General features: G+C 43.6%; 1 protein-coding gene across 2 annotated transcripts in view; it reads right to left on the reverse strand.

Annotated features, from left to right (window-relative positions):
• Window positions 1–2,487: 2,487 nt before the first annotated feature.
• The window catches only part of LOC119461256 (uncharacterized), a 61,680-nt gene continuing 48,664 nt past the window's right edge, over window positions 2,488–15,503 (reverse strand). Inside the window, exons 16-19 of one of the 2 annotated variants that reach the window (XM_049672146.1) lie at window positions 11,526–11,707; window positions 10,124–10,282; window positions 6,300–6,349; window positions 2,488–3,891 (exon numbers count right to left, since the gene is read on the reverse strand). In XM_049672146.1, coding sequence (XP_049528103.1) covers window positions 3,607–3,891; window positions 6,300–6,349; window positions 10,124–10,282; window positions 11,526–11,707 — 676 coding nt within the window. In that variant the 3' untranslated portion in view covers window positions 2,488–3,606. The remainder of the gene's footprint in view (window positions 3,892–6,299; window positions 6,350–10,123; window positions 10,283–11,525; window positions 11,708–15,503) is intronic. The other variant, XM_049672147.1, reaches the window with a different exon arrangement.

Consider the following 15,503-nt stretch of genomic DNA (forward strand, 5'->3'; position numbering starts at 1 on the left):
AGCTGGTGTGTAAACTTCGAAGTGGCGTCGCCACGTTTTTTTTTTTTTTTTTTTGTTTTTTGTTTTTGCGCATTTCCGACTTACCATATATTCTCCTTAAAGTAATAAGGGCTTTTATTTATTTTATTGAGATAGCAATTATTTGGGCACTCGAAGCGGATTTCTGCCGTCGGCGTCGCCGTGAGGTTTCGTATAAAGTCCAAGGGCGATATCATCGCCGCGCCCCGCATGCTGTATGTGGGAGTGAAAGAGCGCGAGGAACACGCACTTTCACGGAGAGCGAACGCACAGCGGAGAGCAAACGCGATGTCTTCAGTCGTGCGAAAGGTCATGGGGGAGGGGAGGCAACGTTTAGCTGCGGCACCAAATGTGATCTTGCGACCGGGCGCAAGGGGAACTGGCGACTCAACATCCCACGCGAAAGGAGGAAAGCGGGAAGGAAGCGCGGGAGAGAGGGGGTGTTGCTTCTACTCTGCCAGCAACTGCGTACTTGTACTTTGCGCGGCTTCAGGCTGGCACGCGCACCGCATCTTGAAAGCGATTTCCTCAGGGCTTTGACCTTTGTATGCACTGTGCTTTCGCCGCTCAGTTTACGTTGAAGCGATAGACGGCACGAACCTTTGCTTGCTGCTGCTGCCGCGCTTGCTCACGCCCGCGTTTTCACAGTGGTTGTATGCAGTCATCGAGCGTGATCTATTCACGTTTGCTTGTGCGCGCTGACACCATGCTTGTTACTTCAGTTAGTAAGCGAATGTGCCCAAGTTTATGCAGCCGATACAACTACTATCATTACTCTGTATAGCTCTACTAATTTGCTATGGCAATTGATGCTTCGCCTTTCCGGCGAAACTGAGACTTCTTGTTAATGTAGACAGGCGATTTATTAACACGGCAACTTAACTGATAGCAACGTCGAAAATAAACTTGCGTATTTAAACATAGATTTCTAATTTTCTCTTTAGTGCCCCTTTAAAGCACCACGTTGACTTAGTTGGAACCTAGACATTTCAGACATGTGCAGCATGTAGAACAGAAAAGGAACACTCTTTGAAGAAGAAAAGACAACAGGATGGACATGCGCACATGCCTTCTATCATGTCCTCTTGTTCTAAAGCTTTCTTTTTCTTGCTAAGTGCTTCAGACGTCTTGCATGCTTAGCTACAGCACTTGCAGGTCTGAAAGAGAAAATTGTCATTCACCCAACTGTAATACGAAGTTATACAAACGAAACCAATACAGGTTTCTTGAAAAGAAAGTCCCTGGTCCTCGTCCAGTGAGTTCGATCGCCAGACCAGGATGAAATGCCCTTCAATTGTAAAGCCTTTCGAGAAACCTGTATGGGTTTCCTTTTCCTATTCGTGAACCTCCCTCCACCATTCCACGAAACTGATTTCCCATACTTGCAGACTTCTACCAGCACCCATTTTTCCACTGGAAATTGTCATGACTCCAGCGCTCCCACTGGGTGTCGCAGGAACTCTGCAATTTAAATTCTGGGGTTCTTTTACATGCCGAAACCAAGATCTGAATTTCAACGACCTGGGGTTTCCTTAACGTGCACCCAATGCACAGTACACGGGCGATTTTGAATTTCACCCACATTGAAGTGTGGCCACCACAAATGCGATTCGATCTCATGACCTCATGCTTAGCAGGGCAACACTATAGCCACAAAGCCACCACAGCGGTTACGAGAACTCTAGCTGTCTACCACGTTCTAGAAGTATTCTTGCTTGACGGCAGGCATCAGAGTCAGAGTGCCGACAGTATGTGTGTGTTTCAACTGATTGCATTTTCAGTAGGCAATAAACAGAATAACTGTGCTCTCGCGCACACAAAGACCATTACAAGCACTCCTAAAACAGTTTAGTAGTTCACGGTTCCCCTGTTTGACCACTAGCAGATTGCACAGCAGGACGTAAGCACAGCCACAGAAACGCTGAATACAGTAGAATTTCGTTGATACGATCTTCACGGCAACCGGAAAAGAAAACGTATCATCCTAAAGTTGCATTATCCAAACATAATCCTATATAAAAAGAAATGGTATATAAGAAAAAACGATTTATCCTGAAAAACACAATTGTATCAACGAGATTCTGCTGTATTCATAAGAAATGCCTAAAAAGAAAAAAAACGCCCCTCTCTTTTTCTAATAGTTTCTTGGAAAGTGGATGTACAAAGCTAAAGAAATTATTAGTGGGAATAGCTGCATGTTTCTTGTATACATCATGTCTGAACATGTATGTTTCTCAGTTTATGTGAATGTTTGCATTTTGTCAAAAAATAATTGGTCCCATAGGGAATCTAGTCTCTATCAGTACTTGCATTTAGCAAAATTTGATGTGAGTGAATTTCTTGTGAATCAAAAGCTGCTTACAGACTGCTGTTGTACATGAAAGCCTAAAGGCCCAGCAGAGGATCTTTAAAGCTACACCCTAAGGAAGTAACTGTGTTAGCAGTTACAATACAATGTGACAGGCAGCATTTTACAGGAAATACAGCCGTTTTATTTGCAAAATAAACAGGCCTAAACAAATGCAATAAGAAAAGGAATGACCAATGAATAAATATGGAAATGGATATGAACACTGAATCAGCACCAGCAAGTTCACTGTACAAGATCGTGGTGCACGCTATCTTGGCACATAAGAAAAGACTGGTCCGAGTTTCTGCAGAAACTTCAAACCTGAAAAACTTTAAATATCAATGAAATTATGGAGTACATCATGATTGCGAATGCACGCAATTCTTAATGAAGCGAGAAAGTCTACAAACAGCAGAACAGATAAAAATACGTACAAATGCATAAGGTTATTTAACTTAGAATGCGAGTAGTGCATGTCGGTAGATATTTGTGTGATCAAATGATGCTAAAACTGGCGATCTTTTTGATGAAATACACAAAAATATAAACTTAAAGAAAATAAAGCCGAAGATATGCACATGCCATATATACATACAGGTGCCTGTATTACAGTCTCCCAAATGTCCAATACAATTCTCTGTACACATAAGTGATGATACACAATGACCCAGCTTCTTCATGATGGCAGCAGCAGCGCAAGTCCATAAAAAATAACCTGCACAGTAAGCACATCCCTACTCTCCTCGAGTTTGCAACCACACTTCATTCAGCCACACACTTCTTCAGAAAGCGTTGACTGAAGACAAACAGCGGCACTTGAGAAGACGTTAACAATGCGGGCGACCGTATGCATCATTACATCAAACACTTTGTCTGTCTGTTTGCATCCTGATGCTAATACTTTACAGAATAAGAGCGATAAGTGAGGAAGTCCCAATGCCGAGTAACAAAGTCTTGATTCCTAGTAATTGCTGAATCAACACAAAGGAGCTGTGATAACATAGTGCCAATTTCATCAGCTTTTTCATTGCTTATCTGTTTAGGACTGCTTGTAGTGCTGTGCTGACTGCAAAAAGCGCTGCCCGAGGACGGAGAATAACTAAAGTGCACAGAATGAGCAGCGAAAGGAAAGTAATGGCAACGCTCACCAAACTAACCGGATAGACACAGGCTTATGATAGGCTGATAAGCACACAGAAGAGGGATGGAAATTATGTTACGAAAAGACAAAGGTAGGACTACTGCATTTTGCAGTCGGCCTGTTCCTCTCCTTTGCTCTCTGGTTTTGATGCGGACTTTGAAGCGCCAGCGCTAGCTCGCTGTGACCGTGTCATGACGCCGGCTGCAGGCTTCGTCGCAGCACCGCGAGGTGGTGCAGAAGTCTTTGGCAATGGAGCTGCTGCAGCAGAAGTCTTTGGTACTGGAGCTGCTGCTTTCGCAGCAGCAGGAGGAGAGGCAGTTCGGGCTGGCGCAGTCTTTTCAACCGCCGCCTGCTGCTTCAGCTGCTGAACTCTCTGTGAACGCTGTTGGTTTGGAAGGACCCAGATTGAAAACCGGTGGAGAGACAATTAATTAAAACAACTGGAAACAATTGTTACTGGCATCACAGACAAACAGGGAACAACAAGGAGGCTCTGACTGCCAATCAGCCTATTTGATGAGAGGTCATACACTGCCGTTGCGGTGGAAAACAATGACACATGAATGAATTCATTCAGACAGACATCTTTGTTTTGCACTCGGAGTGAACAGGGAAATGCTAGGTGAAGCAGTAAAAGGTCATGCAGGCAAATGTCAAAAAAGAAATTAAAAAAATAAGGGGACAGTGTGCCATGCCAAATCAATCATGTGCATTTCGTTTACACCAGGCTGAAATTTACACAAGAGACATTGCCAAGTTCGTTTGTGATACAAGGCCAGCATGCGCCATGTGAAAGGGGCCTTGTGCAAATGCCCCACGAAAAATAGCGATATAATTTGACAAGACAATAGCGCTAAGAATTAAGTAGTACTGCAGATGGAGTATTCATCCCAATGTCAGCTTGGCAAGAACAGAATACTTAATTGCAGACCCAATCATGCATGAAGTCGCACACTTAGCTCTATCTGAATTTGTACATTTCTTTTTCTTTTTTTTCATAAAAAGCTTTTTTTAATAATAGCTAACAGGGAGCATTAACTCATTGTGAACACTTTTTCTCTGTTTAGGTATGTGTGGAAAGCAGAAATGCTTTTACTGAAGAACTGCTGAACCGATTTTTATGAAACCTCTTGTGATGAAATGAGTCAAGTTCTACTTGTGAGCAGAAAATTTATTCATTTCTTCAAATAGTTAAAAAAAAAACTGCCAAAAAATCAGTAATCTTGACAAAGGTTGAAGCCCGAAATTCACAATTCAAGCTCGATGCCAATCTAGGATTTATTTACATTACTTTCTTTTATAGATAATGCAGTCTCAGTGAGAAAACATAGCAGGGTGGTACAAGAAGTCATGAAAGCAAACAAAGGGCACCCAATTCACAGGGAATCAATAGCACAATTCTGCAACTATGTATTACGTGCAACAGCGAATATTACAGATCCAGCATATTCATATTTAGTTCACCTGAAACTGTTACTTTGCTATTGTAGAATTTACAAAAGTCAGTTGCAAAAATCATTCCTCTGCTTCAGATCTAAAAGATTCAGTTTGCAGAATTCTGATATCTGTGTTACCATGCAATCTGCGAACTGTGATACCTAACTTTTCGTGAAGTTTACTATTTTCAGTAATTTATGAAAAACAGAAAACCCAAATCAAAAAGATGTCACAAATTTTACAGGAATTTAAACATTTTTTAAATTCATTATATTATATTTTATTGCATTTGCTTCAGTGATGGCCCAAATGAGAGCACATATTTGCACAGAACACCATAGTTATATGAGCTACTGTAGTAGGTGTTTTACCAACGATTCATTTTGAGGAAGGTACATAACTGTAATAGTGTGCTTACTAATAGATTTGCATAGGTAAAGAATAATTAATTCTTGGGATAATTGGTCTTGCACGGTCAACCTTGCACACTACAGAAAGACAACACACACAGGAAGGGAAGACAAGAACAAGCACTTGTCTTTGTCTTCCCTTCCTATGCGCGTTGTCCTCTTGTGGCGCTAATTTTCCTCATCACTTACCTAGGGGTGTGCGAATAGCGATTTTTGAGATCGAGTCGAACATGAACCAAACAGTCCCAGAAGTAAATCAAATCAAATATCAAATGGTTTACGAACATAATACGATGTTCACATCCTAGTACAGTATTCTTAATGTTAGAAAGTTTCTGCCATTACATAGTAGTTATGAAGTGTTGGTTATTAAAAGCACAAATGGGGCATTAGGAACAAACAAGTACTAGTTTCTTCGCATGCACAGAACTCTTCAGAAAGTGTGAATGATTGCTGTATAGCCTGTAAAGTATGGCTACCTAAGCGATGTAGCCTGCTCCACTACACAAGTTCTCATATTTTATATACTATGCCTGGGGAGATGAAAATTTACTGTATTTTATTTTCCCCTAATTTTATGCTTCATTGGGGGCAGTTGATGCCCTAAAATAATCAAAAAGTATTAGAAAAATATTTGCATTTATGAATAGCAACTATTTGATTCGGAGACATAATCAAATACGACACCATTCAATTCCTTATTCGTTAAAGAATTGTTGGAATAGTTAAGTTTTTCATTAAGTTTTGAACAGCTGCACACTCGTACTCATCAGCAACGCACGAGTAGGGTAAGTAGCTAAAGAATGTGGCACAATGCACTATGTTTCGTGAAAGTTTTCTGTGCGGCTGGCCTGAATTCTGTTAATTTTAGTTCTGCATCTGCACAAAATTGGAGTAGGCTTGAATGTGATATGAAATACGAAAGTAGGCGATGCAAACTCACCCCACGAAATGATGCTGCCGATTCTGTCCTGGGTCGGATGTTTGAAGAGTCTAGAGAGAAAAGCAAAACGGTTACGGTTGTTTCAGGCATGCCTACCACTGCCCACGTGAACTGTACCTACTCGAATGCAACGTGCACCTCAATTTTCACAATTGAAGGAATGCAAAATGCAGTATATCGCCGATTGTTCCCTCACCAGATTTTTCATGGAAAATAAATAGCCTTTCTTTTTTCTCTCACTTAGAAAAGGAAAACTTATTTCATTCGAGCCACAATGGACTGGCATCACTCATCAGCGCTGTCCAAGGCCTCCAAGGTTGGATTCAAGAAAGGTGCGTGGGATTTGGGCACCACCTGTTGCAGCTTTGGTTTCATACTCTGTTCTAATGTGAATGTCACATATCAGCGAATTTTTTGGTGGAAAAAATGTGCACGTTGGAGCAATCGAGTACGTAGAGCACTCTTAGAAATGATATCTAATGGTTAATTCTAATGGCTGATTTGGAGCAGAATTTTTTTTCCTCTGCTGCGGTAAATTCATTTTCAAGGAGGACAGATAAAGTAATTGGTATGGATTCGTAGCTATCTTGGGACATGAACGAAGGAGTCAGCAGAATGGCTCATGCGCTGTCAGTTCCCAATATAATCCTGATCCATTCACGCTGCCCAAATCAGCTTAATTCATTTTTCACGGGTCACTTTAGAGCCCATTCACATTTTACGCTGAGTGTTCGGGATCAACTCACTCTGTCTTCAATACATGGCTTCAGCCAAAACTTCTAAGGCACATTCTGTCCCCTTTGCCCTCCGAGAGACCGAATTTACCCAACTTTAGTACTAGCTTGTGTGGTTTACAAGGACTTCTTTCTAACAATGTGAAGGCTCTTGTCAAAGAGAACCAAAAGAAAGCTAAGTGCAATGCTGCTGCTGACTCAGGCAAGCCTACTCAGCTTTTTTTAGAAGAGCAAACTTCCATCTTCAACCCAAAAGAGCACTCTAGCCTCAGGATATTGCACAACAGAAAGCTAGGGCTTCAGAACATTCATGCTCCATTTCATACTTAGCAGACAATGCTGTGCGATAAAAAACGTTTAGCACCCTTTGCGGTATCAAGTTGTATAAATCTGCAGCCCACATTACTCAATAACTTGATCTATTATGGCTATACTATTTTTCTATTTTGCTCCCCAACATGTGAAATACTAGCTCTTTTCAGTTGCCAAGGCAGGCATAGCACTGTAGAACCTGTACAGGCATAACAATTAAATTAGTTAAATTTAGTGTTTTACGTGCCAAAACCAGGATATGATTATGAGACACGCCATAGTGGGAGACTCCAGACTAATTTTGACCACCTGGGCTTCTACGTGCACCCAATACATGGTACACGGGCATTTTTGCATTTCCCACCCATTGAGATACCGCCACCGTTGCCGGGCCCGCGTCCTTGGGCTTAGCAGAGCAATGTTGAAGCCACTAAGCCACCACAGCGGGTCATAAATTCCATAAAAATGCGTGGATCTATGCATTTCTTAGTGAGGTGGTCTATATCTGAGATCTACAGGCCCTTTATGCCATAACTCTAATGTGTTATGGCTTTTTATGGAGTCAGTGCAATGCAGAGTCATCTATTGTGTTTTTTTTTACCTTCTATTATTTGTTCCATTTTATTTTGACCATGAATGCACTCCCCAGAAAAAAAGTCACCCCATTTCAACAGCATTGCCTGCCACTAATAAAACAGAGTACAGCGGCTTTGTTTCAAAGGCTGCATGATCTGAAGCACAGAAAATACCCAAACCTTTTCTTCTTTCTTCCCCAATTAGCTGTAAGAAAACACTTCTCAGTTAGACACACCAGAGCACATTATATTTCATGCAACAGGCTATGCCAAGGCAACGCAATAAAGAAAAAGGGCCAAGAAGGAGCGGCGGAGAAACGAACTCGGGCTTGAGCTAGTGCCACTGCGGGAGACCCAATGGCAGCCCGTGCTCGCATGCTCCACAAATGCAGGATGACACGACAACACCGACACCAACAATAAACCTAGGACATATATCGATGTGGCCATAAATATGCAGCAAGGCTTGACGAAGCAAACAGCCAGAGTAAGCTGTGATGGTGCATTTGGGTGCAATAGCAAGCTGCATGCATTGATCGGTCGATGGTGTTCAAAGGAGTACTGACAGGTGTGCTCAAAGTTGTCAAAACTCTACCACATGACTCTTATCCAGTATGAATGTTGGGAAAGACTTACGTTATGCTAAAGTTGGTCTCAAAATGCTGGACCTGGCATCATCGACGTTATACTACGTCCTGAAGCAATAAGGCAAGTTGCTCACAAAGAAAAGAAATCAGTGAGGTACACATTTCTTCTGGCTGTGCTCACATGTGGGGCCATAGTAATCATACGAATAGAGGAAGCAAGTGTACCATGGCTTTATGACTTATCTACTTCCCAGGTACTGAAACCAAAACTGGCTCATAGAAACAGGCTTTATAGCAAGTTAATTGGGGTGCACCCGGACACTTGCCAGTATCTTTTCTAAGGTTTAGAGGGCTTGAATCTTCCATTTCATTGCGAAAGTACACTTTTTTGATTGACAGACTGACTTAACGCAAAAAGATAAGTCTGAAATGTGATGTCAGCTACTCCTTTACTGTATTATGTCCCAGTGCAAAACTGGGACTGCAAGAGATGCAATAGTTGATAGACTCTGGATTAATTTTCGATCCCCTGAAGTTGTTAAACCTCCGGGCAAACCACAATACATGAGTATAGTACTTTCCATCATAATGTGGCCAGCAGAGCCAGGAATCAAAAGCTGCAATCTAGTGCTCAGTCGCCGAATGCCATAACCACATGGCCAGTGCAGAAAGTGTCAAGGAGCATGCAGGCAGCAAGATGCGTCCCCAGAGTTCCAACATGCAGCACTTGCACTCAGATACATACTTCCCGACGCACACGAAGTGTCGCAAGGCTTTTACATTAGCCATCAATTGTAATCTATGCAACCTTGTCATTGCAACGTTGATCTGACGTCTCACAGAATTTGTCACACTGGCACCTATCAAACAGGGCACCTTGCTGTGCGTCATCGATGCCACCCAATAGCTCACAAGGTTGGACTGCCAACGCATACCCAATATAACAGCTAATTAACTATACATAACACCATCCGGTTTGAATTAGAATTCTTCATTTCAGCGTTGCATGTCAACCACAATATGCAGCATTGTCTTTGAGAAAACTCCAAGGAGGTGCCTTCTTCTCAGTGTACAGAAGTCCCAAATGTCCGACTAAAGCTGCTATGCGTAAGTATGCTTCTGAAGCTTACTGTCATGTCATCGAAACATGCAAACATACCTACTAGCCATATGGCACTTCTGGGAACTTTATTTTACTACACAGGAAATTAAAACATTCAAATTGATCCTAGCATAAAAGCTATTTGATGGCTTTCCATTAGCTGCATACTGCTCAATGCATTTTTTTACAGTAACACTGCTCGGTTTTGGAGGCTTGCTCAGAAATTGTACTAGCTTGAGAGAAAATAGAGGCTTCTAAAGAACCTGATTATCTCTAAAATGCCTAATCTGTTACCATCATCCTCATCATCATCACCACCACCACCACCAGCACCGAACGAAAAGGAAAGCAGTACTGCTCAGAACAGCTGACACATATAAAAAATTCTGGATATGAGCATGAGTGCAAGTTCCGTGCGACAAATACCAAGCTGAAAGGTGCAGCATTCATCTGCAAGCAAGCCGCCAGCCACAGCAGCAACTTTTTCTCAGGTGCGTGGCAAAAAACAACTGACCCCTGCCAAAAGGAGATAGTCCAACGGCCAACTGCTTCCGGGTCCTCGTGTTTGGATGGATTTTGGGAGACTCTTGCGCCTTACGCTTTGCAGCTGCGTCATCCCTGGAGGCCTCACTGACGTTCTCTTTGTCCACGACAGATGCCTGTGCTGAGGATGCTGGGCCCACGACAAGACGCAACAGGTATCACACAAAAAAGGCCCAGCCAGTGAGCAGGCCACATTACAGACACAGTTAGCACAGGTATAACATGAACTGGTCAACACTGGCTCCTCGAAGACAGCGTGTAGCATCTTTGTAGTTAGCACACGCCAATGTATCATGGAGTGAGTGTACCATAGCATTACGACTTACCCACCTCCCATGGTCTGAAATCGAAACTGGGTCGTAGAAACAGGCTATAATTTATAGCATGTTATTTAGGGTGCATGGATGTCGATGTCCTAGGCAGAAATGTTTTCGTTACTTAATAGGGTCATTGTTTCACTGTCCATTTGCACCGCAATGTGCTCTCATACAAGAAATGATTGCTGTAAGAGATATTGTATACGAAAAAGTATGATGGAGTCTTCTATGTGCACATGAGCTTAAAGTGACAGCTGAGCATAACTGCTTTCATAAGCATGTCCAGCTACCATTCCATTATGCCTGGCATCTTCAGGTGGTGCAAGCACTTTGCACTAAGTCATGTCAAAAACAGCAATGCTTACAGCCACAGTGCTATGGGAGGCGTTGGCACATGGCTCCAACATTAACATCATGCGACAGTTGGGCGCCACATAAGAATATGGAATTGCGTCGGGCTCTTAGCACATAGAGCTTGCCAGGTAAAGGAAAGTTCTGCAAATGACAGACTCCAATGGAAAGGCCCTCTCTACAACTGCGAATATGTAAAGATCGAGTGAAGAGTGGTCAGCTCAAAGTCTGTACCAACTATACACTATGTTACTAGCACTAATGAACACCTCAAGGTGCATTCACACCGGCGACTGATAGGAGGCTGCACGACAAACTATGACTGGTGACCAATGCACACCTTGCGGTCACGCCAACCTGTGGTCACGCCCCCTCCCCCCCAGCAGGCACAACCTACTAGTTGCCAGCCTAAAGCATTTCTTTCATGGTGAAAATTCTCTGGAGTCATGTTGTTCCCCGTACTTGTACCTGCTCTGACACGAATGACTCGCCACTTTCCCGAGACAACACCAAGACGTTTCTGTCAGTGTCATTTGCCTGGCATAGCGTAGGGTTCTACCATCAATAGTTCTAAGACAATAAGGGGGACATGGACACGCCCCCGAGTCCTTAGCCTATTGTGGGTGCTGGAATTCAACAATGAATCGTTTTCCCAACTTCCAGTTCTATTGCAAGTCTACCACAGTTTTGCAGTATAGTACTTACAATTAGGCACAGTGCGCTGTTTCGGAGTTGCAGTCTTGGAGCGAAATGCGGACTCCCGTCCCAGGCCAGTCTGCGATGTAGTTTGAGCACGACGGTTCCTCGTCATAATTCCCGACACGGGAGTTGTCGAGGATGCCTCTTTGACTGTCGCATCCCGCGGCTTAGCAGAAGGAGAACGGGTACTGTGAAGAGGGCAATTTCAGACTGTCACACTTCCACCTGTTCCTCAGCAGTTGGCAAACGAAACAAACAAGAACACTTCCCCCCTCATGAGGACTGACACAATAAGAAACTTGGAAGAACAACACAAAACGTTAGCAGGTGTTCACCGAAAACACGGTCTGCCAAGAGAGTCTCTAAAAGAGTTGCAAAATTTTCCAAATGCAATAGTTGGCTGGTGCAGAAATCTCCAAGAAAGCTGAAGTCTGCAAGTACATTTCAAGAAATGTCTAGGTGTTGACACTCACCGGCAGCCACAGTGGAGAGCACAGACCAAGTGGCGTTCAGAGTGTTCAGGTTGTGAGGCTAAGGTCTTTTAACTACACAGCGGGTTATGAGGGACGCCATAGTGGTGGGCTCTGGATTAAAGGCTAATTGCAACAAAATTTCACTTTGGCTAAATATGTTACAAATGAGTAGTAGTGGAATCTCGATGATACGATCACGGCTAATACGAATTCCCGGATGATACAAATTTTTCTGAGGTCCCGGCCGAGCCCCATTACTTTGCAACGTGCTAGAGAACGGTTGTTACGAATCGATTTTCGACCCGCGTCGGTTGATACGAATAAACGCCACCCCACTGACAGCCGCGAAAGAGAACAGCGCGCAGTCACGCGCGTTTTCCCTTTCTCTTTTGGTGCGGAGGCGCGGATGCGGCGCCGGACAGCGCGGAAGCTGCGACTGGGCGCAAGGAGTTTGAAGCTTGAAGCGGTGGCGCTTTTGTTGCTCTTCGCTTGCTGCGGCGGCCGCACGTGGCGCTTTTGTTGCTCTTCGCTCGCTGCGGCGGCCGCGCTTCGCCGTGCGCGGCCGCCGCAGCAAGCGAAGGTTCATGCGGTCTATCGCTTCAACGGAAACTGAGCGGCGAAAGCACAGCACATACAAAGGTCAGAGCGGTGTGGAGATCGCGTTCAAGATAGGTGCGCCCGACAACACCGATAGCCGGCACAGGCGCAAAGTACAAGAACGCATTTGTTGACAGAGTAGGAGCCGCCCCCACCCCCCCTCCCCCCACTCCCTCCCTCCCGCGCTACGTTCCCGCTTTGCTCCTTTCGCGTGGGGAGATTGCGTTGCCAGTTACCCTTGCGCTCGGTTGCAAGATATGCATTTGGCGCCGCAGCACAGCGTTGCCCCCCCCCCCCTCCCTCCCTCCCATACCATACCCCCACGGCCTTTCGTGCAACGGAAGTCGCGTTTGCTCTCCGCTGTGCGTTCGCTGTCCGTGAAGGCGCGCGTCCCCCGCGCACTTTCACTCGCACATACGGCGCGCGGTGACGACTTTATCGCCCTTGGACTCGTGCTGCACGTCTCATGCTCCTCCTCCGCATCGCCCTCGATGATCTCCTCTCCCATCGGTGGGCGCACCTCGTGATCGCTACAGCCCTTGTCGGCGAGATTTTCCTGCGGAAGCCGCAATTTCATCTCACGCGGCTGCACTGTAAGCGGTATGCGTATACATGGAGTTCTATGGGAGGGTAAACGGGAGTCGGAAAAGGCCGCGTTGTAGCCAGTTCTGCACTATAAACGGTTATAAGTGGTCTATACTGTAAATGCTTTTTACGTATGTGTGCCTGAGTGAGTTCACCTCTCGACTCTTTAATTTAGCTAATTTTAAGTGTGTTTCGATGATACGAATTTCGGCTAATACGAATTTTTTCCGTGACCCCGTGAGATTCGTATCATCGAGATTCCTCTGTATACCACTGAATCAATCTTTGCAAAGCTGCAGAGCTGGTAATTTTAATCTAATAAGTTTAAAGCGCAAACGAAGACGTGACTACAAGAAACACAGACAAGCGCTTATCTGTGTTCTTGTCGTCCCGTCTTTGTTTGTGCTTTAAAACTTATTAGACTATAAAATACCAATTAGCCCAAACTGCCACTCTTCAAAGGTAACCCTAAATTTTTTTTTGTAGGCATGCTGGTGGTGTCACTATGACGCAAGTCCAAGCACACCGCATCAGATTTTTCAGCACACTGCAGGCGCCCGGTGCTCGGGCTGGCTCATGTACCACACCAGAACTACTACAGAGACCAATCAGAGCATGCACGTCTCAATGGCGAGAAGCAGCACCCCACGATGGCAGAATCTGCGCTATGTGCTATGTAGCAGTGAGGCCTTAAAAGATTGCCCGGATGAGCTGTTGCCATCTCAGAGGTGATGCCGAGGAGCCACATATTAAAATCATGAGTGACTACCGGCGAGCTGTAATAGCTTTTTTTTTTTTCATTTCAGATTCAGTACTAAAAATTGATATTTTTTCCAACTTTTCATGACGCTTAAATTTGTATTTCAGACGCCAAATTTTGCAGGGAAGTTTTTGTAAATGCAGATTATCTTAAATTGGGCTTTTGACGTGGTGCAATATTTAGTTGTAGCTTGCCTATATTTCGACCAGCTGAGGTTCTTCGATGTGAACCTAATCAAACCGCATGAGCGTTTTTTCATTTAGGCCCCATCTAAGTGTAGCTGCTGCTGCCAGGAATCAAATCCACAATCTCCCGCTTGGCAGTAAAATGCCATAGTCACTGCACCACCATGGTGGGTACTGTATTGCACTTCTTTTATACAGTGCTATAAAACAAAAACACAAACAATTTCAAAACTACTCTAATGCGTTGCTTTGTTTCCAGGTTCATCTGCATTTGGAACAGCGGCTTAATTCATAGTCAAAAACGCACAATCGCTGTACAAAGCATACACCTTCCATGCTTAGAAACCAGCTACTGGGCAATTACATGTCAAACTTCGACGTAACTACGCATGAATGTTGTTTGTTGTTATTCATTGCTGTTTGTGTTTAAATTGTTTAGCACTGTACATTCAGTAAAGAAGACAAATGTTACACAAGGCAAGACAGCTGTGAGAGTAGGGTTTCGAGGCACTAACAGAAAACCTGCTGAGTGCCAAACAAACACTTCTTTTTTTCTGCAATAACACTAAATAAAAAGGGAGGATGCTGAGAATGTATATGGAAATCATGTAATGCTCTTTGCTGGCTCCGAAGTTTGGATCGAAATGCCCCCACGGATAAAACATGCCCCAAGTTTTATAGCCACCTTGAAACAACATATGTTTGAACAAAAAAAAGCTTGTGTATTAACATTTTAAGCTGATGCTCCTGCATGTAGCTTATCCTTTATAATGATTCCGTTTGATAAAAGTTTATATATATATCCTGTGTATTCACCATGCAACACTACTGATAACATGTTTTTGTGTTACTTATACCTTTTTATTTGTACAGTTAAACCTCGATGCAACGAACTTCAATACATAACGAAATGCTTGATATAACAATATCATAAGAAGCCAACAAACACTTCTAGTTGTAAAACATAAATACCCCAGAAAGTGGATGGGAAAATGGCTTCGCGGTAGCTCAATGGCAAGAGCATCGTACGCGTAATGCGAAGACGTGGGATCGTTCCCCACATGCGGACAGTTGTATTTTCATCCATTTTCATTTCCATTAATTTATCATTTCTTAATTCAATTAGTAAGTACAAGTAATTTCCCCTATGCTGTCCCTGGTGTCATTGTTTGTTGGCTTCTTATGATATGATTAATAATAATCGGGCCCCTCGGTTCCCTTTCTTCCCGTTCATTGATATAACAAAGTTATTTCAAGTTTTATACCTTCTTTTCCCTCGAACACCATGCATTTCGAACCTCAACAAAGGTGTTATGAACTTTGTTGCATATACAATATAGTTAAACCTCGATAGAACGAACTTTAATAGAATAAAATTATCGAT

This window comes from Dermacentor silvarum, chromosome 8 (assembly GCF_013339745.2).
Source record: "Dermacentor silvarum isolate Dsil-2018 chromosome 8, BIME_Dsil_1.4, whole genome shotgun sequence".
NCBI lineage: Eukaryota > Metazoa > Arthropoda > Arachnida > Ixodida > Ixodidae > Dermacentor > Dermacentor silvarum.